Raw genomic sequence first — 24,203 nt, forward strand, 5'->3', positions numbered from 1 at the left:
TGGTGAGTTTTTGATGCTGCAGCATTTCCGCACTTATTAGGTAACTTCGGTTACTTTTTCTTCACTGTGTTTTTAGGCTGTGTGCACACGTTGCGTCTTTTTCACGTTTTTTCGCTATAAAAACGTGATAAAACACATAAAATATGCATACATATGCATCCCATCAATTATAATGCATTCTGCAATTTTAGTGCACATGATGTGTTTTTTTCCACAAAAAAACGCATTGCGGTAAAAAACGCATCATGTTCACTAATTTTGCGGATTTTTCGGGTTTTTCCCGCTATTTAACCCCTTTACCCCCAAGGGTGGTTTGCACGTTAATGACCGGGCCAATTTTTACAATTCTGAAAACTGTCCCTTTATGAGGTTATAACTCTGGAACGCTCCAACGGATCCCGGTGATTCTGACATTGTTTTCTCGTGACATATTGTATTTCATGATAGTGGTAAAATTTCTTTGATATTACCTGCATTTATTTGTGGGAAAAAAATGGAAATTTGGCAAAAATTTTGAAAATTTTGCAATTTTCCAACTTTGAATTTTTATGCAATTAAATCAGAGATATGTCACACAAAATACTTAATAAGTAACATTTCCCACATGTCTACATTTCATCAGCACAATTTTGGAACCAACGTTTTTTTTGTTAGCGAGTTAAAAGTTGACCAGCAATTTCTCATTTTTACAACACCATTTTTTTTAGGGACCACATCTCATTAGAAGTCATTTTGAGGGGTCTATAAGATAGAAAATAACCAAGTGTGACACCATTCTAAAAACTGCACCCCTCAAGGTTCTCAAAACCACATTCAAGAAGTTTATTAACCCTTCAGGTGTTTCACAGGAATTTTTGGAATGTTTAAGTAAAAATGAACATTTAACTTTTTTTCACAAAAAATTTAATTCAACTCCAATTTGTTTTATTTTACCAAGGGTAACAGGAGAAAATGGACCCCAAAAGTTGTTGGACAATTTGTCCTGAGTACGCCTATACCCCGTATGTGGGGGTAAACCACTGTTTGGGCGCATGGCAGAGCTCGGAAGCTAAGGAGCGCCATTTGACTTTTCAATGCAAAATTGACTGGAATTGAGATGGGACGCCACGTTGCGTTTGGAGAGCCCCTGATGTGCCTAAACATTGAAACCCCCCACAAGTGACACCATTTTGGAAAGTAGACCCCCTGAGGAACGTATCTAGATGTGTGGTGAGCACTTTGACCCATTAAGTGATTCCCAGAAATTTATAATGCAGAGCCGTAAAAATACAAAATCATATTTTTTCACAAAAATGATCTTTCGCCCCCAATTTTTTATTTTCCAAGGGTAAGAGAAGAAATTGGTCCCTAAAAGTTGTTGTACAATTTGTCCTGACTACGCTGATACCCCATAAGTGGGGGTAAACCACTGTTTGGGCGCTTGGCAGAGCTCGGAAGGAGCGCCATTTGACTTTTCAATGCAAAATTGACTGGAATTGAGATGGGACGCCATGTTGCGTTTGGAGAGCCACTGATGTGTCTAAACATTGAAACCCCCCACAAGTGACACCATTTTGGAAAGTAGACCCCCTAAGGAACTCATCTAAATGTGTTGTGGGAGCTTTGAACCTCCAAGTGTTTCACTACAGTTTATAACGCAAAGCCATGAAAATAAAAATTCTTTTTTTTCCCCACCAAAATTATTTTTTAGCCCCAAGTTTTGTATTTTCCCAAGGGTAACAGGAGAAATTGGACACCAAAAGTTGTTGTCCAATTTGTCCCGAGTCAGCTGATACCCCATATGTGGGGGGAACCACCATTTGGGAAAAGGGAAATAAATACATTTTTTTAATTTTTTTATTTTTCCCTAACTAAGGGGGTGATGAAGGGGGGTTTGATTTACTTTTATAGCGGGTTTTCTAGCCGATTTTTGTGAGTTCAGCCGTCACACACTAAAATTCGCTTTTTATTGCAAAAAATATTTTTTGCGTTACCACATTTTGAGAGCTATAATTTTTCCATATTTTGGTCCACAGAGTCATGTGAGGTCTTGTTTTTTGCGGGACGAGTTGACGTTTTTATTGGTAACATTTTCGGGCACGTGACATTTTTTGATCGCTTTTTATTCCGATTTTTGTGAGGCAGAATGACTAAAAACCAGCTATTCATGAATTTCTTTTGGGAGGGACGTTTATACCGTTCCGCGTTTGGTAAAATGGATAAAGCAGTTTTATTCTTCGGGTCAGTACGATTACAGCGATACCTCATTTATATCATTTTTTTATGTTTTGGCACTTTTATACGATAAAAACTATTTTATAGAAAAAATTATTATTTTTGCATCACTTTATTCTGAGGACTATAACTTTTTTATTTTTTCGCTTATGATGCTGTATGGCAGTTTGTTTTTTGAGGGACAAGATGATGTTTTCAGCGGTACCATGGTTATTTATATCCGTTTTGATCGCGTGTTATTCCACTTTTTGTTCGGCAGTAAGATAATAAAGCGTTGTTTTTTTGCCTCGTTTTTTTTTTTTACAGTGTTCACTGAAGGGGTTAACTAGTGGGCAGTTTTATTTTATAGGTCGGGTCGTTACGGACGCGGCGATACTAAATATGTTTAATTTTATTGTTTTTTTTTATTTAGGTAAAGGAATGTATTTATTGGAACAATATTTTTTTTATTATTATTTATTTAGGATTTTTTTTTTAGTTTTTTCTTTTACACATGTAAAAATTTTTTTTTTTTTTACTTTTCTACTTTGCCCCAGGGGGGACATCACAGTAAAGTGACAGATCACTGATCTGACACTTTGCTGTGCACTGTGTCAGATCAGCGATTTGACGTGCACTCACGGAGGCTTCCCGGCGCCTGCTCTGAGCAGGCGCTGTGAAGCCACCTCCCTGCAGGACCCGGATGCAGCCCCGCGGCAATTTTGGATCCGGGCCTGCTGCAGGGAGGAGGAGGTAAGGACCCTCGGAGCAACGTGATCACATCGCGTTGCTCCGAGGGTCTCAGGGAAGCACGAGGGAGCCCCCTCCCTGCGCGATGCTTCTCTATACCGCCGGAACACTGCGATCATGTTTGATCGCAGTGTGCCGGGGGTTAATGTGCCAGGGGTGGTCTGTGACTGCTCCTGGCACATAGTGCCGGATGTCAGTTGCAATAATCAGCTGACACCCGGCCGCGCTCCCCCCGTGAGTGCGGCTGTTCGCGCTGGACGTGCTATTCCGTCCTTGGGAAGTAGGGCTCACCCCATATGGATGGAATAGTACGTCCAATGGCAGAAAGGGGTTAATGCATTGGGAAGCTCCAGAAAAAAACGCATGTGGATTTCTTGCAGAAAATGTCCGGTTTTCTTCAGGAAATTTCTGCAATAAATCCTGACATGCGGACACACCCTTAATGTGTTTTTTATTGCATTTTTAACACTGTGGATTTTGTCTCTTTAGTATGTCATGATAGCTCTATTTCACTAGAAACTTGCATAGAATTTTAACACTTTTTTAACTATGTATGGTGCAATCACTCTTCTTTTTGAAGGAAATGTGACATTATACACTGTGTTCCAAATTATTATGCAAATTGGATTTAAGTTTCATAAAGATTTAATTGTTTTGTTTTTCAAATAAACTTGTGGATGGTATTGTATCTCAGGGCTCAATAGATAAATGAAATCAATCTTAAACACGTGATAATTAGTTTTACAGGTGATTCTAATTAAAGGAAAACTACTTAAAAATGATGTTCCACATTATTAAGCAGGCCAAAGTTTTCAAGCAGTAAGAGAAATAAAAAGGATCTCTCTACTGCTGAAAAGCGTTAAATAGTGCAATGCCTTGGACAAGGTATGAAAAAATTAGATACTTCACAAAACTTTGTGATCATCATACTGTGAAGAGATTTGTGACTGAAACAGAGCACAGACAGAGTTCATGCAGATAAAGGCATAATGAGGAAGGTTTCTGCCAGACAAAGTCATTGGATTAAGAGAGCAGCTGCCAAAATACCATTACAAAGCAGCAAACAGTTATTTGAAGCTGCTGGTGCCTCTGGAATCCCTCGAACATCAAGGTGTATGATCCTTCAAAGGCTTGCTGTGGTGCATAAACCTACTATTCGGCCACCGCTAAACAGTGTTCATGAGCAGAAACGGTTGCAGTGGGCCCAGACATACATGAAGACTAATTTTCAAACAGTCTTGTTTACTGAGGAGTGTCGAGCAACCCTGGATGGTCCAGATGGATGGAGTAGTGGATGGTTGGTGGATGGCCACCATGTCCCAACAAGGCTGCGATGTCAGCAAGGAGGTGGAGGAGTCATGTTTTGGGCCGGAATCATGGGGAAACAGCTGGTAGGGCCCTTTAAGGTTCCTGAAGATGTGAAAATGACCTCTGTAAAGTAAAAAGCGTTTCTGACTGACAACTTTCTTCCATGGTCTAAAAGTAGAAACGTGCCTTGAGGAGCAAAACCATCTTCATGCATGACAATGCACCATCTCATGCTGCAAACAATACCTCTGAGTCATTGGCTGCTATGGGCATAACAGGAGATAAACTCATGGTGTGGCCACCATATTCCCCTGACCTCAACCCTGTAGGAAACCTTTGGAGTATCATCCAGCCCAAGATCTATGAGGGTGGGAGGCAGTTCACATCAAAACAACGGCTCTGGGAGGCTATTCTGACTTCATGCAAAGACGTACAAGCAGAAACTCTCCAAAAACTCAAGAATGCAAGAATTGTGAAGGTGATATCAAAGAAGGGGTCCTATGTAATGTAACTTGGCCTGTTATGATGTTTTGGAGTTAAATAGCTTTATCGTTCAGTGAATGTGACCTCCTAATGCTGCAAATTCCACAAATGAGCATTTTCAGTTCTTTAACCCCTTGACCCCGAAGCCTGTTTTCACCTAAGTGACAGGGCCAATTTTTACAATTTTGACCATTGTCACTTTATGAGGTAATAACTATGAAACGCTTCAACGGATCCTGGTGATTCTGACAATGTTTTCTCGTGACATATTGTATTTTATGATAGTGGCAAAATTTCTTTGATATTACTTGCGTTTATTTGTGAAAAAAACGGAAATTTGGTGAAAATGTTGAAAATTTAGCAATTTTCAAGCTTTGAATTTTTATACCCTTGCATCAGAGACACATATCGCACAAATTGGTTAATAAATAACATTTCCCACATGTCTACTTTACATCAGCACAATTTTGGAACCAAATTTTTTTTTTGTTAGGGAGTTATAAGGGTTAAAAGTTAAACAGGGATTTCTCATTTTTTCAACAAACTTTACAAAACCATTTGAAGTCACTTTGAGGGGCTTATATGATTTAAAATACCCAAAAGTGACACCATTCTAAAAACTACACCCCTCGAGTTACTCAAAACCACAATCAAGAAGTTTATTAACCCTTCAGGTGCTTCACAGGAATTAACGGAATGTGGAAGGAAAAAATGAACATTTAACTTTTTTTCACATAATGATCTTTTAGCAACAATTTTTTTTATTTTCACAAGGGTAAAAGGAGAAAATGGACCATTAAAGTTATTGTGCAATTTCTCCTGAATACACTGATACCACTGATATGTGGGGGAAAACCACTGTTTGGGCACACGGCAGGGCTCGGAAGGGAAGGAGCGCCGTTTGACTTTTTCAAACCAAAATTGGCTGGAATTGAGATTGAACGCCATGTCGCGTTTGGAGAGCCCCTGATGTGCCTAAACAGTGGAAAACCGCCACAAGTGACCCCATTTTGGAAACTAGACCCTTCAAGGAACTTATCTAGATGTGTGGTGAGCACTTTGAACCCCCAAGTGCTTCACAGAAGTTTAGAACGTAGAGGCGTGAAAATTTTTTCCCCCAAAATGATCTTTTAGCAACAATTTTTTTATATTCACAAGTTTAAAAGGAGAAAATGAACCACTAAAGTTGTTGTGCAATTTCTCCTGAATACACTGATACCCCATATGTGGGGGAAAACCACTGTTTGGGCGCACGGTAGGGCTCGGAAGGGAAGGAGCGCCATTTGACTTTTTCAAACCAAAATTGGCTGGAATTGAGATCGGACACCATGTCGTGTTTGGAGAGCCCCTGATGTACCTAAACAGTGGAAAACCGCCACAACTGACCCCATTTTGGAAACTAGACCCTTCAAGGAACTTATTTAGCTATGTTGTGAGCACTTTGAACCCCCACGTGCTTCACAGAAGTTTAGAACGTAGAGGTGTAAAAATAAAAAATCACATTTTTTCCCCAAAAATGATCTTTTAGCAACAATTTTTTTATCTTCACAAGTGTAAAAGGAGAAAATGGACCACTATAGTTGTTGTGCAATTTCTCCTGAATACACTGATACACCTTATGTGGGGGAAAACCACTGTTTGGGTGCACAGCAGGGCTCGGAAGGAAAGGAGCGCCATTTGACTTTTTCAAACCAAAATTGGCTGGAATTGAGATCGGACACCATGTCGCGTTTGGAGAGCCCCTGATGTACCTAAATAGTGGAAAACCGCCACAAGTGACCCCATTTTGGAAACTAGACCCTTCAAGGAACTGATCTAGCTATGTGGTGAGCACCATAAACCTCCAAGTGCCTCACCAAAAATTATAACGTTGAGTCGTGGAAAAAAATAAAACACATTTTTTCCACAAAAATGATCTTTCAGCTACGATTTTTTTATTTTCCCAAGGGTTATAGAAGAAAATAGACAGAAAACAATGTTGTGCAATTTTTAATGAGTACGCCGATACCCCATATGTGGGGGAAAAAAACACTGTTTGGGCACACGTCGGGGCTCGGAATGGAATAAGTGACGTTTTGGATTGCAGACTTTTGATGAAATGGTCTGCGGGCGTCATGTTGCATTTGCAGAGCCCCTCATGTACCTAACCAGTGGAAATCCTCCACAAGTGACCCCATTTTGGAAACTGGACCTCCCAAGGAATTTATTTAGATATGTGGTGAGCACCGTGAACCTGTAAGTGCCTCACCAAAAATTATAACGTTGAGTCGTGAAAAAAAATAAAACACATTTTTTTCCACAAAAATGATCTTTTAGCTATGATTTTTTTATTTTCCCAAGGGTTATAGGAGAAAATAGACAGAAAAAGATGTGCTATTTTTCTCGAGTACGCCGATACCCCATATGTGGTGAAAAACCACTGTTTGGGCACATGCCGGGGCTCGGAATGAAATAAGTGACGTTTTGGATTGCAGACTTTGATGGAATGGTTTGCGGGCGTCATGTTGCATTTGCAGAGCCCCTCATGTACCTAAACAGTGGAAATCCTCCACAAGTGACCCCATTTTGGAAACTACACCCCTGAAGGAATTTATCTAAAAGCATAGTTTTATAGTATTTTGCCTCACCAAAAATTATAACGTTGAGTCGTGGAAAAAAATAAAACACATTTTTTCCACAAAAATGATCTTTCAGCTACGATTTTTTTATTTTCCCAAGGGTTATAGAAGAAAATAGACAGAAAACGATGTTGTGCAATTTTTAATGAGTACGCCGATACCCCATATGTGGGGGAAAAAAACACTGTTTGGGCACACGTCGGGGCTCGGAATGGAATAAGTGACGTTTTGGATTGCAGACATGTACCTAAACAATTCTTTTAGTTTTACTGGTGTATGAATTTATAATGTGGCGGTATGTGTAAGATGTGCGGGGTACAACAGATTTATAAAAGTGTGTTGTGTCAACAGGGTATAAACTAATTTTATTAATTTGTGGACGTGTGGTATGCTTTGAAGCAATCCTTAATGCAAAGGCCAGGTTTCCCAGGGCAGGTTTCACAATGGTAAATTGTGTCCTTTCGGATTCCCCTCTTGGAACATACTCTGCACCGTTTTTGTGATCATCCTGTCTTCGCTGTTTGGGGAACCTGTCCTGGGAAATGTTGACCTGGGACAATACGGGCACTATCAGATTCAGAAGTACTAGGGCCCTCACCTCCCTGAGTGCCAAACATTAGGGCCTTGATGACTACCTCCTGAAACTGAAGGAAGGTCCCCCCTGTATTGCCTGTAGATCGGAACAGCACAAAAGCATTGTACAGTGCCATCTGTACAATGTGCACGGACAATTTTTTGTACCATATGTAAGCTTTTCGCATGGCACTGTATGGTTGGAGGACCTGATCTATCCACACCCTCCATGTACCGATTGTAATCCAGGATACAATCTGGCTTTGGGACTTGTGTTGTGGTCCCACGAACAGTGACAAGGGTGTTGTTGTCACGGTGTATGGTGGTCAGGATAAGGACATCCCTTTTGTCCTTATACTTGACCACCAGCATGTTGTCGCTGCATTGGGCTCTGCTTTCCCCTTTTCTCAGCATTAGCCCAATTAGCGGCTATGGGAGGCCTCGCTGATTTTTTCGCACGGCGCCACATGCAGCTGTACCTCTGGCAGAGAGGACCTTGAAGAGTGGGATGCTGGTGTAAAAGTTGTCAATGTAGAGGAGATAACCCCTATCCAGCAGTGGGTGCAGCAATTCCCACACAATTTTCCCACTCACCCCCAGGATGGGGGGGCATTCAGGGGGGTTAATCTGGGTGTCCGTCCCCTCGTAGACCCTAAATCTGTGGGTGTACCCTGAGGTACTCTCGCACAGTTTGTGCAGCTTTATTCCGTACCTGGACCTCTTACTGGGCAGGTATTGTCGGAATTTTAGCCTCCCTTTGAAGTGAACGAGAGATTCATCAATAGCGATGTCCCTCTGGGGTGTGTACGCCTCAGCAAATTTTCTGCTGAAGTGTTCAACCACTGGCCGAATTTTATACAGACGATCAAAGTTTGGATCGTCTCGAGGAGGACACTGGGCATTATCACTAAAATGCAAATATTTTTGGATCCCTTCAAATCGTGTCCTTTTCATGGCCATGCGGAATACCGGTGTACTGTAGAGAATGTCAGTACTCCAGTATTGCCGAAGCTTTGGCTTTTTGATTATGCCCATATGCAGCACAATTCCCCAAAATGTCATAATCTCTGCTGCATTTACGGGGGTCCATCTGGGGGTGTGATGACGTGGGATTTTGGGTGAAAAATTGTTGGGCATACAGGTTCGTCTGGGCCACCATAAGATTTATTATTTCATCTCTGAAAAAGAATTTGAAGAAGTCAATTTCAGTGAGGCCAGTCGTGTCAAACTGGATTCCTGAGCTGCTGCTGAAATCCGGAATGACGGGCTGAAAATTTTCAGGGGGTGCAATCCATACAGGATCAATTGCTGCAGGAGTTGCCTGGGTCCTAGGGCGCCTTGTTGGGGGTCCTTCCTCACCAGATGAGGAGGAGGAGGAATAGAGGAATGTGGGATCTTCCTCACTGGCTGTATCCGTGTCGGACGCAAGGATGGCGTAAACCTCCTCTGGTGAATAGTGCCTTATTGACAAATGGGCCATTTTTTTTTTCCAAAACCCTGGGGATGTGTGTGTAAGTGGTGATTTTACACGTGTAATGTGTGGGGCTTGTGTATAGGGTACTCTTTATTATAACCAATCAGAGAGAAAAAACAAGTAGTGAGAAAAAATGTAGAAGAAACAAGAAAAAGAGATGAACAGAGAAATCAGATGTAAAAAATAAGTTTGTATAAAAAAAAGTATAAATTTACCCTACGCAACTAAATCTTTTTTTTTGCAAAAGAAAAAACGAACGCCACTAACAGTGTGACGTACGCTCCCCTAATGAACGCGCTAAAAATTAGGCAACACAACTAATTATTCTTTTTACAAAAGAAAAGTGAACGCCACTAACAGTGTGACGTACGCTCCCCTAATGAACGCGATAAAAATTAGACGACGCAACTAATTATTCTTTTTACAAAAGAAAAGTGAACGCCACTAACAGTGTGACGTACGCTCCCCTAATGAACGCGCTAAAAATTAGGCAACACAACTAATTATTCTTTTTACAAAAGAAAAGTGAACGCCACTAACAGTGTGACGTACGCTCCCCAAATGCACTCGCTAAAAATTAGACGACGCAACTAATTATTCTTTTTACAAAAGAAAACGGAACGCCACTAACAGTGTGACGTACGCTCCCCTAATGAACGCGATAAAAATTAGACGACGCAACTAATTATTCTTTTTACAAAAGAAAAGTGAACGCCACTAACAGTGTGACGTACACTCCCCTAATGCACTCGCTAAAAATTAGACGACGCAACTAATTATTCTTTTTACAAAAGAAAACGGAACGCCACTAACAGTGTGACGTACGCTCCCCTAATGAACGCGATAAAAATTAGACGACGCAACTAATTATTCTTTTTACAAAAGAAAAGTGAACGCCACTAACAGTGTGACGTACACTCCCCTAATGCACTCGCTAAAAATTAGATGACGCAACTAATTATTCTTTTTACAAAAGAAAAGTGAACGCCACTAACAGTGTGACGTACGCTCCCCTAATGAACGCGCTAAAAATTAGGCAACACAACTAATTATTCTTTTTACAAAAGAAAAGTGAACGCCACTAACAGTGTGACGTACGCTCCCCAAATGCACTCGCTAAAAATTAGATGACGCAACTAATTATTCTTTTTACAAAAGAAAAGTGAACGCCACTAACAGTGTGACGTACGCTCCCCTAATGAACGCGATAAAAATTAGACGACGCAACTAATTATTCTTTTTACAAAAGAAAAGTGAACGCCACTAACAGTGTGACGTACACTCCCCTAATGCACTCGCTAAAAATTAGACGACGCAACTAATTATTCTTTTTACAAAAGAAAACGGAACGCCACTAACAGTGTGACGTACGCTCCCCTAATGAACGCGCTAAAAATTAGACGACGCAACTATTCTTTTTACAAAAGAAAAGCGAACGCGACTAACAGTGTGAAGTACACTCCCCTAATGCACTCGCTAAAAATTAGGCGACGCAACTAATTATTCTTTTTACAAAAGAAAAACGAACGCCACTAGCAGTGTGACGTACGCTCCCCTAATGCACTAGAGATTATCCGGCGACAGCAGATTTTTTTATGCCAAAAAGACGCTACCTCCCTACCTATAAAACTACTCTGTACGATTTTTTTTTTTCTAAAAGATGATCGGTCGTCACTAACGCTGTGACGGCGGCTGCACTAACACGCTACCACTAAACTACTCTGTACAATTTTTTTTTTCTCTGAAAAAAAAGATCGGTCGTCACTAATGCTGTGACACAAGCTAATCTACGTCTAAAACTACACTGTACTAACTACAATTATTATATTATTCGCTTAGACTGCGAAGTCCGCTACACTAAGCAGCTAAAAAAAGAAAAAGTCCAGTGGCGCAGTCTCTGATCAGCAGCGATACTGATCAAAGAGCTGCGGACACAGGAAGAGAACGAATGCTCTGCACGGGACGCCGCGCACAAGAAATAAAGCGCAAAGAAGTGCGCTAAAAATTGAATTGGAGGGGGTGGTGGTGGGTACTGGAACAGGGATGGAGGGACATCACCAAACACTGACACCGGCTGCGCTACCTTGTTACGTCTAAAACTACACTGTACTAACTACTATTTTTTTGTAAAAAAAAAAAAAAACTGACGTCGCTTAGACTGCAATGTCCGCTATGCTAACTAGCTAAAAAAAGTCCTGTGACGCAGTCTCTGCTCAGCAGCGATACAGATCAGAGCGCTGTGGATACAGGAAGAGCACGAATGCTCTGCGCGGGACGCCGCACACAGGAAAAAAAGCGCAAAAAAGTGCGCAAAAAATTCAATTGGAGGGTGGGGGAGGGGGAGGGAGGGGGTACTGGAACAGGGATGGGGGATGGGAAAGGAGTGGGGGAGGTGCTGCTGCTGTGATCACAGGCCTCACACAGCAGGCAGCAGAGAGCACAGAGCACGGAGCTGGAGAGCAGCACAGCACAGGAGGGCAGGAGATCGCCGGGTTGATCACACTGGCCACCAATGGATTCCTTCACTCAGGTCAGACAGAGGGGCTTGGACAACCGCTCTGCACGCCAAATCTGAGAGAAAGATGGCGTGCAGGGCGGTGATCGGTATTTTAAATTAACCCCTTTGGCGCTGATTGGCTGGAAGCTATTGTTCAGCCAATCAGCGCCATAGGGGTTAATCAGGTGAGGTGACGTGGCGATCACCCCACCTACTGTGACAGCTGTGATTGGTGCGACGTCACACAGCACCAATCACAACCTGTCACATGCTTTTTTTTTTTTTTTTTTAACTTTGTCATGTCGCTGTGATTGGCTGGTCAAAGTCAAAGTCAAAATCAAAATCAAAATCAAAATCAAAATCAAAATCGCCGGGGGGGGGGGGCGGTGCAGCCCCCCGGGGCTATGTGCAGAGATGGTCTGCTGTTAGGGACAGCAGCCATTGGAACCCGATCACCGCGCGATGCCACGCGGTGACCGGAAAATGGCGGCGCCGTACTAGTACTGCGGCTGGCACAAATGCAGGGCCCACAGCGCAGTACTAGTACGGCACATGGCACGAAGGGGTTAAAACATATCAAATGTTTAGAAATTCTACTGTGACTATTAATTTGGAACAGTGCATTTTGAGTTTTTATTCATTTTGGAGATTATACTGTTATCATTGGGAGGTTTCTTTAATAAAATTCGATGTATAATCTAACAGGTGATGACTTTTATTAGACTGACTGTCATTTGCATCGACCATTTAGGAAAATCTGAGAAAAATGTCATCTGCATAATAATTTGGAACACAGTGTATTGACAACCTGGTGTTTTAGGATTCGTGTAATAAATGTTGGTGACAGCAGCCTACAGTGTGGGGCAACCAGTTACTAACAAGAGGAGAGGTAATGCACAGTTTTAAATTAATTCATCTATTTGCAGGAGGAATAACATAGGAATGACAATATGCACAGTTCTAAAATAAAGTTGCTCTAGAAATGCAAATATTTCCTATAGCAAGCATGTAAGAAAGTTGATCACATTTAAAAGCAAAAGGCATTATATCATTTTAATTCCAATTTTATCCTTTTTAAAACACAAACCCAGTAGGCTCTTAGGTAATCTAAAGTTCTAAACTATACGACCCACAGGTTTCTCTGCTGCAGATCAAGCAGTTCTCTGAATGCTGAGCTCTGTATAACCCCGCCCACACCACTGATTGGCAGCTATCTGTGTACACTGTGCATAGGCAGAAAGCTGTTAATCAGGAATGGGGTCAGAGTTATACAGAGCAGCAAGACTAGATGCCCACTGCTGGCATTTCGTATAAGCCCACTACCTTACACGAAATACCAGCTCATCTCCAATGTATTTCTACTACCACTTGAACCTACAAATTTGAGAAAGACCCGGGCTCGGGTCGAAACGTTAAAGGAATCGCTAGAAATTTTTTTTTTTTTGTCATTTATCACTGTGGGGAACTTTTTGTGCATGATAATAAACTTGTATTTGGAAGGAACCCTCAAGAGTGCGGCTGTATACTATATGCTCTAGGACCTGTAAATCCTCACAGCGTGCTCACTGCACACTGTGAGGATTTTAAGTTCAATGCTTACTGTAAACTCATACAGTTAGCTCCCCCTAGTGGTGGCAGAGCTCAGATACACAATGTACAACGTGATAAATCAGCAAAGAATGCCAGACCATAAAGTGGAAAGACTTTTAACACATGGACATTAACTCGGGTATACTAAATCTGGCTGATCTTTTATTTCAGCATATTCTGAGTCACAGGATTATGTGAATACAATGCCTTGCGAAAGTATTCGGCCCCCTGGAACTTTTCAACCTTTTCCCACATATCATGCTTCAAACATAAAGATACCAAATGTAAATTTTTGGTGAAGAATCAACAACAAGTGGAACACAATTGTGAAGTTGAACGAAATGTATTGCTTATTTTAAATTTTTGTGGAAATTCAAAAACTGAAAAGCGGGGCGTGCAATATTATCCAGCCCCTTTAACTTAATACTTTGTTGTGCCACCTTTTTCTGTGATTACAGCTGCATGTCGCTTGGGGTACGTCTCTATCAGTTTTGTACATCGAGAGACTGAAATTCTTGCCCATTCTTCCTTGGCAAACAGCCTGAGCTCAGTGAGGTTTGATGGAGATCGTTTGTGAACAGCAGTTTTCAGCTCTTTCCACAGATTCTCGATTGGATTGAGGTCTGGATACGTTTATTTGTGAACCATTCCATTGTAGATTCTGTTTTATGTTTGGGATCATTGTCTTGTTGGAAGACAAATCTCAGTCCCAGTCTCAGGTCTTTTGCCGACTCCAACATGTTTTCTTCAAGAATGGTCCTGTATTTGGCTCCATCCATCTTCCCATCAATTTTAACCCTCTTCCCGATCCCTGCTGAAGAAAAGCAGGTCCAAACCATGATGTTGCCACCACCACGTTTGACAGTGGGGATTGTGTGTTCAGGGTGATGAGCTGTGTTGCCTTTAGGCCAAACATATCGTTTGGCATTGTTGCCAAAAAGTTTGATTTTGGTTTCATCTGACCAGAGCACCTTCTTCCACATGTTTGGTGTGTCTCCCAGATGGCTTGTTGCAAACTTTAAACAACACTTTTTATGGATATCTTTGAGAAAAGGCTTTCTTCTTGCACACTCTTCCATAAAGGCCAGATTTGTGCAGTCTACGACTGATTGTTGTCCTATGGACAGACTGTCCCACCTCAGCTGTAGATCTCTGCAGTTCATCCAGAGTAATCATGGGCCTCTTGGCTGCATCTCCGATCAGTCTTCTCCTTGTTTAAGAAGAAAGTTTAGAGGGACAGCCGGGTCTTCGTAGATTTGCAGTTGTATGATACTCCTTCAGTTTCAATATGATCGCTTGCACAGTGATCCTTGGGATGTTTAAAGTTTTGGAATTCATTTTGTATCCAAATCTGGCTTTAAACTTTTCCACAACACTATCACGGACCTGCCTGTTGTGTTCCTTGGTCTTCATGATGCTCTCTGTGCTTCAAACAGAACCCTGAGGGTATGTGCACACGTCAGGATTTCTTGCAGAAATTTTCCTGACAAAAACCGGACATTTCTGCCAGAAATCCGCATGCGTTTTTACCGCGATTTTGACGCGTTTTTTGTGCGTTTTTTCCCAAATGCATAGAATTGCGGGAAAAACGCAGAAAATCCGCAAAAATAATGAACATGCTCATTTTTTTACCGCGATGCGTTTTTTTCGTGGAAAAAAACGCATCCATGTGCACATAACATGCAGAATGCATTCTAAATGATAGAATGCATAATGTATGCGTTTTTAATGAGTTTTTATAGCGTTTTTACCGCGAAAAAACCTGAACGTGTGCACATAGCCTGAGACTACCACAGAGCAGGTGCATTTATACGGAGACTTGATTACACACAGGTGGATTATATTTATCATCATTAGGCATTTAGGACAACATTGGATCGTTCAGAGATCCACAATGAACTTCTGGAGTGAGTTTGCTGCACTCAAAGTAAAGGGGCCGAATAATATTGCACGCCCCACTTTTCAGTTTTTGAATTTCCACAAAAATTTAAAATAACCAATAAATTTCGTTCAACTTCACAACTGTGCTCCACTTGTTGTTGATTCTTCACCAAAAATTTACCTTTGGTATCTTTATGTTTGAAGCATGATATGTGGGAAAAGGTTGAAAAGTTCCAGGGAGCCGAATAGTTTCGCAAGGCGCTGTATATGTATTCTTTATAATGCAACACAAAAGTTTTCATTGGCTATTTAAATAATGCTAATTGATTAATGATTGCATGGATTTCTGATTTTCTTAAACTGATGTGTACAGCACGGATCACAGATCTGCATTTTCATTGTTTTTTTTCCTTTGTTAGCACTGTACTTAGGCTAAGTTCACAGGAGCGTCTTTCGGGTCCGTGTGATGTCCATCTACATAACTGATCACACGCGGACAGCATATACACTACATACGAGATCTTTAGCACATGGACCTCAGGTCCACATGGAATAAAATTGCAGCAGTCTGTCCATTTGTTACGGACCAGACTAGAACATATAAATAGTAGATGGCGCCTGCACCCAGCTCACGGACCCAATTATGTCCAGATTTTGCTTGTCCGCATTAGTTTTGAACTCATCTGAACTTAGTCTTGGGGGTTTGATTCAGGATTTGGTTGATTAAAACCCATTGCGTACTGCTCCAGTATCTCACAGGTTAATGACAGCAATTGTTTATGAAAAGCACAAAATCTCGTCATAAATATTCACATTTTTTGCTTGTAATATCAAATAATTCTCATTAACACATCAAAGTGTCAGCAGCTGTGACACCGACATAACATCCCAATGACACCATGTCCTCCTCCTATTTATCTCAACACAAAGGGAGCACTACATGAAAAGTACACAGCGCTCAGCACAATAGAGCATTGCAGGGAATGTGTCATCAGGAAATGACCTGTTTTAAACCATATATATTTTTTTACATTATGTTTTTTTTCTCATATCACGATCTGTGTTCAAATTATAAAATAGAAATCTTGCAATTTTCATGACGGACAATGGGGATTTTTTTTTTGGACTAACTTTCTGATGTTTTTCAGGAAATCCACATGCACATTCACCACAATAAACAGATTCCAGACCCAGCTTTGGAATTGAAGCATCTAGTGAGCATGTGCAAAGGTGACTGAAGGTTAGGGGGCAAGGGCAGCGGTAAAATCGCCTATTTTGATTGGTGGATCCTTTATTATCATCTGTGAAAAAGAAATATTAATTACTATTGTAATCCTGACTCTGATGATAATGAGCCTGCTGAAAATTCTCCCTGAAAGGACAGGATATAAGAGCCAAAAAGTCCCATAGACCAATGGGAAAACTGCAAGATAACTAAATTTGTTACGTAAAAAAGATCATGATGTAAAAATATGACCAATAGTTTTACAAAATACATGTAACACAAAAATCTGATTTAAACAATAGGACATCAATTCCCTATAACCACACACTGACTGGGCACAGAACTACTGGGCAAACTGCACATGCCCAGGAACTGTAAGCATAGAAGTCAGCAGCATTGAGACGGAGGAGCCTGGGAATGAAAGTGAATTGCGCCATAAACATAGGCTGGTTTCACATATCCGACCTTCACAGCCTAAATATGGACTGCGATGTCTAGAGCGGCTGCAGATCTCCATATTCTAATGCAATCGCTCCTTATGTGCTTACGAGGATGTTGCGTTTGGGTCAGGAGACTCAGGGCCGGTTAAGACATCACTGTCTTTTCTTGGACTGCGATAGTTGAATGTGTTAAATCAGCCTTAGTTGCTGCAGAACATTAAATTATTCACCTAAGAGCATACAGCAGGTGAAGTACGTATTTAACACATCACCGATTTTCTAAGTAAATATATTTCTAAAGATGCTATTAACATGAAATTCTCACCAGGAGACGGTAATAACCCATCCAAGCCACACAGGCTAATAAATCAAACCACAGATGTCTGTAAATTAAGTTATCTCTAAGAAAGAGAAATGACACAGGGAAAAAGTATTGTACACGCTGAAAAACAGCCCCACACCATGATGATCCCACTTCCGAACTTCACAGTTGGTGGCAAGGAGTTTTTGAGGTGATATGAAGTGCTTTTTGGCCTCCAAACATTGTGTGTGTTATGGCATCCATATAGTTCACTTTTAGTTTCATCTGACCAGACTGTATTCTCACAGCATTTAACAGGCTTGTCTAAATGTGGTTGAGCAAACTTTAAACGCGCTTGAACATGCGTTTTATTCAGCAATGAAGTCTTGTGTGGTGAGTGTGCATACAGGCCATTGAGGTTGAGCCCATTACTTATAGTTTTCCTTGAAAAAAATTGTACCTGCTGATTCCAGGTCTTTCTGCAGCCCTCCACAGGTGGCCCTTGGCTCTTGGACAACTCTTCTGCTAATTCTTTTCACTCCTTTGTATGAAATCTTGTGGGAAGCACTTGTTTGTGGCTGGTATATGGTAAAATTATGTTCTTTCCACTTCTTGGGTATGGGCCCAACAGTGCTCACTGAAACCTTCAGTGGTTTACAAATTCTTCTGTAACCAATGTCATCAGTATGTTTTGCAACAATAAGGTTGCAAGGGTCTTGAGACAGCTCACTGGTTTTACCCATCATGAGATGTTTCTTGAATGACACCTTGATAATGAGAAACCTTTTTATAGGCCATCAGTTGAACCAGCTGATATTATTTTTCATTAAGTGGAAGGATTGCTTTTTAACAGATTTCAGATGGTGTCATGACTTTCCAGGCTTTTTGCACCTCTCTTTCTTCATATGTTCAATACTTTTTCCCCATGTCATTTCTCATTATTACACATATTTATGGACATATATGGTGTGATTTCTTTGCCTGCGTGGAATGGATGGGTTGTTACCGAGATCTGGTAAGAATTTCATGCAAATAGCACTTTTAGAAATATATTTACTTACAAAATTGGTGACGTGTTCAGTACTTATTTCACCCACTGTATATCAGGGAAATACCATTTTGGTAGTTTCCTAATAAAGTACAATTATGTTGTGTTCTCCCTTTAGGTCCTATGGTGTATATCTGCTTTTTTGAAGCCATCAGCATAATAAATTCTGTATTCTCACCATACACTGCCCATAGTTTGCCATCAACCCATACTACACCTCTGATTTATAAGCATGCCATATTATGTACCCAGGGTTGGGACAAGCTCTTATGGTGCACTCAGTTGGGGTTTACAAAGGTTTCCTCTTACCACCAAAGGTCACTTATTGTTGGAAGGACATTCCTTCTAGTTCTGCCATTAAGTTATTATTATTATTATTTATTTATATAGCACCATTAATTCCATGGTGCTGTACATGAGAAAGGGGTTACGTACAAAGTTATAGATATCGTTTACAGTAAATACATTTATAATGACAGACTGGTACAGAGGGGAGAGGACCCTGTCCTTGCGGACTTACATTCTATTAGTAGACCATAACTAAGGTCCCTTAGTTATAAGAAACATTGGTTACCATGGCAGGAGGGGGATCAAATACTCAAAAACTGGAAATGCAATATATAACTGCCTCTCTCTATATAAAAAGACCCCACCTCAGATTTGAGGCGCTCAACCTCCACCTCTCCATCTTCTATCTGTTGTCTCAACTGTTTGGCAACCTTCTTCTCGGTTTCGACAATCTGCAGTAAATGTAGGTATTTTTGCATCAACGCTTCATGCTCGGTGACCAAGGTCTTGTAGCTGGAGGAGGTTTAGAAAAGACAGAGACAATTAATGCATGAGAGAATACAGCATTCTGCGTTACAAAATCTAATATGGCTGTTCTAGAGAACAGATGGCATAAACAGAGGATACATTGCTCAAAAGTGGACAGATAAGATAAATTCATCACGTTTACATGCCTGAATTTTTACAATAGAAAGTTTATGATACTAGTGCATGAATAACAATTCCCTACTATAAACCACTTTTCAAAATTGATTCCATTAAAAGAAAGAGCAATCTGCTGATATAGGAATGGGAGGTGGGAGGAAAGGGCCACAATTACCGTATACACTCGAGTATAAGCTGAGATTTTCAGCCCATTTTTGGGGGCTGAAAGTCCCCCTCTTGGTTTATACTCGAGTCATACCCAGGGGTCGGCAGGGAAGGGGGAGCGGGGGCTGTCTAATTATACTCAACTGCTCCTGGCGCGGTCCCTGCAGGTCCCTGACTCCCTGGCGCCCCAGCTTCTTCCTGTACTGAGCGGTAACATGGTACCGCTCATTACAGTAATGAATATGCGGCTCTACCTCCCATAGGGGTGGAGCCGCATATTCATTACTGTAATGAGCGGTAACGGTGACCTCTCAGTACAGGAAGAAGCTGCCGGCGCTGGGGAACCAGGGACTGCACCGCGCCAGGAGCAGAGGAGTATAATGGGGAGGGGGGCGCTGTACGATATTCACCTGCTCCCCGTTCCGGGCGCCGCTCCGTCTTCAGCGCCTTCAGCAGTGACGTTCAGGCAGAGGGCGCGCACTATCCACGTCATCGCGCCCTCTGCCTGAACGTCAGTGCAGAAGACGCTGAAGACGGAGCAGCGCCGGAACGAAGTCAGGTGAATATTGAAAGTGCCGAGGGCCTGAGCGACGGATTTTTATCGCAGCAACAGCAAATGTGGCAAGTGTCTGTATGGCGCATCTTATGGGGCCATAACGTTTGTGCAGCATTATATGGGGCAAGTGTCTGTTTGGGGCCATAATCAACGTTTGTGCAGCACTATATGAAGCAAGTGTCTGTATGGAGCATCTTATGGGGCCATAACGTTTGTGCAGCATTATATGGGTCAAGTGTCTGTATGGGGCCATAATCAACGTTTATGCAGCACTATATGAGGCAAGTGTCTGTATGGAGCATCTTATGGGGCCATAACGTTTGTGCAGCACTATATGAGGCAAGTGTCTGTATGGAGCATCTTATGGGGCCATAACGTTTGTGCAGCACTATATGGGGCAAATATCTTTATGGAGCATCTTATGGGGCCATAATTAACGTTTGTGGAGCATTATATGGGGCAAGTGTCTGTATGGAGCATCTTATGGGGCCATAATCAAGGTTTGTGCAGCACTATATTGGGCAAATATCTTTATGGAGCATCATATGGGGCCATAATCAACATTTGTGCAGCATTATATTGGGCAAATATCTTTATGGAGCATCTTATGGGGCCATTATTGTTATGATCTGGTGGCCTTGGAGCAGCATGAGACGTACTCTGGAGAAGGTGGTCCCTGTACTGACCGCAAACCCTGAACCTAGCAGCGCAACTAAAAGTAGCCGTGGGGGGTACCTAACACTCCCTAGACCCCTCGGCACAGCCTAAGATCTAACTACCCCTAAAGACAGAAGCAGGAAACCTATCTTGCCTCAGAGAAAATCCCCAAAGGATAGATAGCCCCCCACAAATATTAACTATGAGAGGAGAGGGAAATAACATACGCAGATATGAAATCAGATTTTAGCATAGGAGGCCATACTAGCTAAAAAGAAAGGATAGAACAGAGTACTATGCGGTCAGTATAAAACACTAGAAAATATCCACCACAGAAAATACGGATCACCACATCTGACTAAAGACATGGGGGGTATATCAGCATCTCCAGAGAAATAGCTAGGCTGCAAAAAATCCTTCACAGACCAAGCTGGACAAGACAAAAACATGAAAATGCACAGAACTATAAGGTCCACTGCAGGTGGACAGCAAAAACAAAGCCAGGACTTATCTTTGTAGAAAAACACAGCAAACTGGAGAGACCAGCAGGGAAGTGAATCCTTCAAGAACAATGGACAACTGGCACTGACTAAAGGATCCAGCAAAGCTATATACCCCAGTCAGTTTTGCAATTAGTAGATACACCTGTCCACTCCTGCAGTCCAGGCACAACTGCATTACCCTCTACAACCACCGGAGGGAGCCCAAAAGCTGAATTCACAACACATTATTAACCTTTATGCAGGATTATATGGGGCATATTTTAATATGGAGCATCTTATGGGGCCATCATAAACTTTATGGAGCATTATATGGGGCTCCTGATTCAATATGGATATTCAAAAACACTTAACCTACTGATGTCTCAATTAATTTTACTTTTATTGGTATCTAGTTTTACTTTTGACATTTACCAGTAGCTGCTGTATTTCCCACCCCAGGCTTATACGTGAGTCATTAAGTTTTCCAAGGTTTTTGGTGGCAAAATTAGGGGGGTCGGCTTATACTCGGGTCGGCTTATACTCGAGTATATACGGTAAATCCCTTCCGCTTCTTCCTAAAATTGTTAGACTCCAAATAAAATAAAAAAATTAAGATTAGTGACAACCCTTCACCACTTTCTTATATGCCTAAATTATTATTTAATTTTGACCTTGACCCTGTCTAGGGAATTAATATAGCTTTTAACCTGCTGGAAACATCATTAAAATAACCATTTTAGGTAATATTACCAGGGAAAACAGGAGCAATAAGGGTGTGTAGGGGGTGAGGGTTTTAAACAAATCTCTATGTTTGGGGGAACTAACCCCCCCACCCCCCTCCATTAGTACAAAATTAAAAATCAATGGAGCAAATATCTGACGCAGTGACATATAATGTAAAATGCATCATGCGGACTATATAATTACAATATTTCATTATATTAAATGGTTTCTCAGGACTTAAAGAGTAACTAAACTTTTTTTTTAATTTACCGTAATTATCCTCCAGGCATTGTGAAGCTACAAGTCTTCATAATATACTTCATTATCTTATTTCACTTTCTTAAAGCACTCTGCTACTGTGCTGTTTCAATACCCAGTTCATGCTCCTTTAGAAGCTGCTTTCAACTGCTGCTCAGCAAGAATCTGTACTCTATTTACAAACACTCTATGTATAGGAGGAATTACCTTGTCTAGCCCCTACTCCTACAGCTGTTCTAAGGCAGATGAAGTCCCGTACTAAGAATGCATGCTCATAGAACAACAGATTCTTTCTGAGCAGCAGTTGAAAGCAGCTTCTAAAGGAGCATTAACTGGGCAATGAATCAGCACTGCATAAGAGCGTTTGTGAGAGAACTAAGCAAAATAGGTTTATAAAGTATATTACACAAATTCCTCAAGGATAATTAAAACATTTTTTTAGTTATACTATAAACATTTCTGACCTATCCTCAGTTTTCCAGTAAACAGGACCAAGCACAGCCACACACATATGTATGGTGCAGTGTAAGCAATGAAGAGAATTAAGTCCTCCAGACTGCTTGTTGTGCCGACTGGAAGAATCCCAGGGTTTGGACCTTGCTGGCTGGCAAAACATTAATAGCCTATCATAAGGATAGGCCATAACCCCTTTCTGCCAGCTGACGGAATAGTACGTCAGCTGGCAGATCCCCTGCTTTGAGGTGGGCTCCGGCGGTGAGCCCACCTCAAAGCCGCGACATGTCAGCTGTTTTGTACAGCTGACATGTGCGCGCAATGAGCGCGAGCGGAATCGCGATCCGCCCGCGCCCATTAACTAGTTAAATACCGCCGTTAAGCGCTGACAGCGGCATTTAACTAGCGCTCCCGGCCGTGCAGCTGGAAGTGCTCGCACCGCTGACCCCCGTCACATGATCGGGGATCAGCGGTGCATTGCCATAACAACCAGAGGTCTCCTTGAGACCTCTATGGTTGTTGATGGCCGATTGCTTTGAGCGCCACCCTGTGGTTGGCGTTCAAAGTACACCTGCATTTCTGCTGCATAGAGGTGATCTGTACTTCATCTCTATGTAGCAGAGGCGATCGTGTAGTGCATGCTTCTAGCCTCCTATGGAGGCTATTGAAGCATGCCAAAATTTAAAAAGTGTTTAAAAATATAAAAAAAAAAAAAATATATAAAAGTTCAAATCACCCCCATCAAAATAAAACAATAAAAAAAAATCAAACATACACATATTTGTTATCGCCGCGTTCAGAATCGCCCGATCTATCAATAAAAACAAAGGATTAAACTGACCGCTAAATGGCGTAACGAGAAAAAAAATCAAAACGCCAAAATTATGTTTTTTTGGTCGCCGCGACATTGCATTAAAATGGAATAACGGGCGATCAAAAGAACGTATCTACACCAAAATGGTATCATTAAGAATGCCAGCTTGGCACGCAAAAAATAAGCCTTCACCTGACCCAAGATCACGAAAATTGGAGACACTACGGGTATCGGAAAATCGAGCAATTTTTTTTTTTCTTTAGCAAACTTTGGAATTTTTTTTCACCACTTAGATAAAAAATAACCTAGACATGTTAGGTGTCTATGAACTCGTACTGACCTGGAGAATCATAATGACAGATTAGTTTAAGCATTTGGTGAACCTAGCAAAAAAGCCAAACAAAAAACAAGTGTAAGATTACACTTTTTTTGCAATTTCATCACACTTGGAATTTTTTACCCGTTTTTTCTGTTACACGGCATGGTAAAACCAATGGTGTCATTCAAAAGTACATCTCGTCCCGCAAAAAAAAAAAAAAGCCCTCACATGGCCATACTGACGGAAAAATAAAAAAAGTTATGGCTCTGGGAAGGAGGGGAGCGAAAAACGAAAATGAAAAAACGGAAAAAGCTCCGGGGGTGAAGGGGTTAAAGAAGAAGACCCAAGAAAAATTTTATTTCATAAACTAACCTAATTACCTTTCTACTTAAGTGTACTAATATGCTTACTGATCACAGTTTTCTCCAGTTTCCAGCGTCGCTCTGATGCTCTTCTTGCCCA

The 24,203-nt window shown here is 41.4% G+C and overlaps 1 protein-coding gene across 2 annotated transcripts in view; it reads right to left on the reverse strand.

The window, feature by feature from the left end:
• The window catches only part of RASGRF1 (Ras protein specific guanine nucleotide releasing factor 1), a 109,005-nt gene that overhangs the window by 57,057 nt on the left and 27,745 nt on the right, over nucleotides 1-24,203 (reverse strand). For both annotated transcript variants that reach the window (XM_069766478.1, XM_069766477.1), the window contains exon 3: nucleotides 19,035-19,182. In XM_069766478.1, coding sequence (XP_069622579.1) covers nucleotides 19,035-19,182 — 148 coding nt within the window. The remainder of the gene's footprint in view (nucleotides 1-19,034; nucleotides 19,183-24,203) is intronic.

Source organism: Ranitomeya imitator, chromosome 4, assembly GCF_032444005.1.
Source record: "Ranitomeya imitator isolate aRanImi1 chromosome 4, aRanImi1.pri, whole genome shotgun sequence".
In the NCBI taxonomy this organism is placed as follows: domain Eukaryota; kingdom Metazoa; phylum Chordata; class Amphibia; order Anura; family Dendrobatidae; genus Ranitomeya; species Ranitomeya imitator.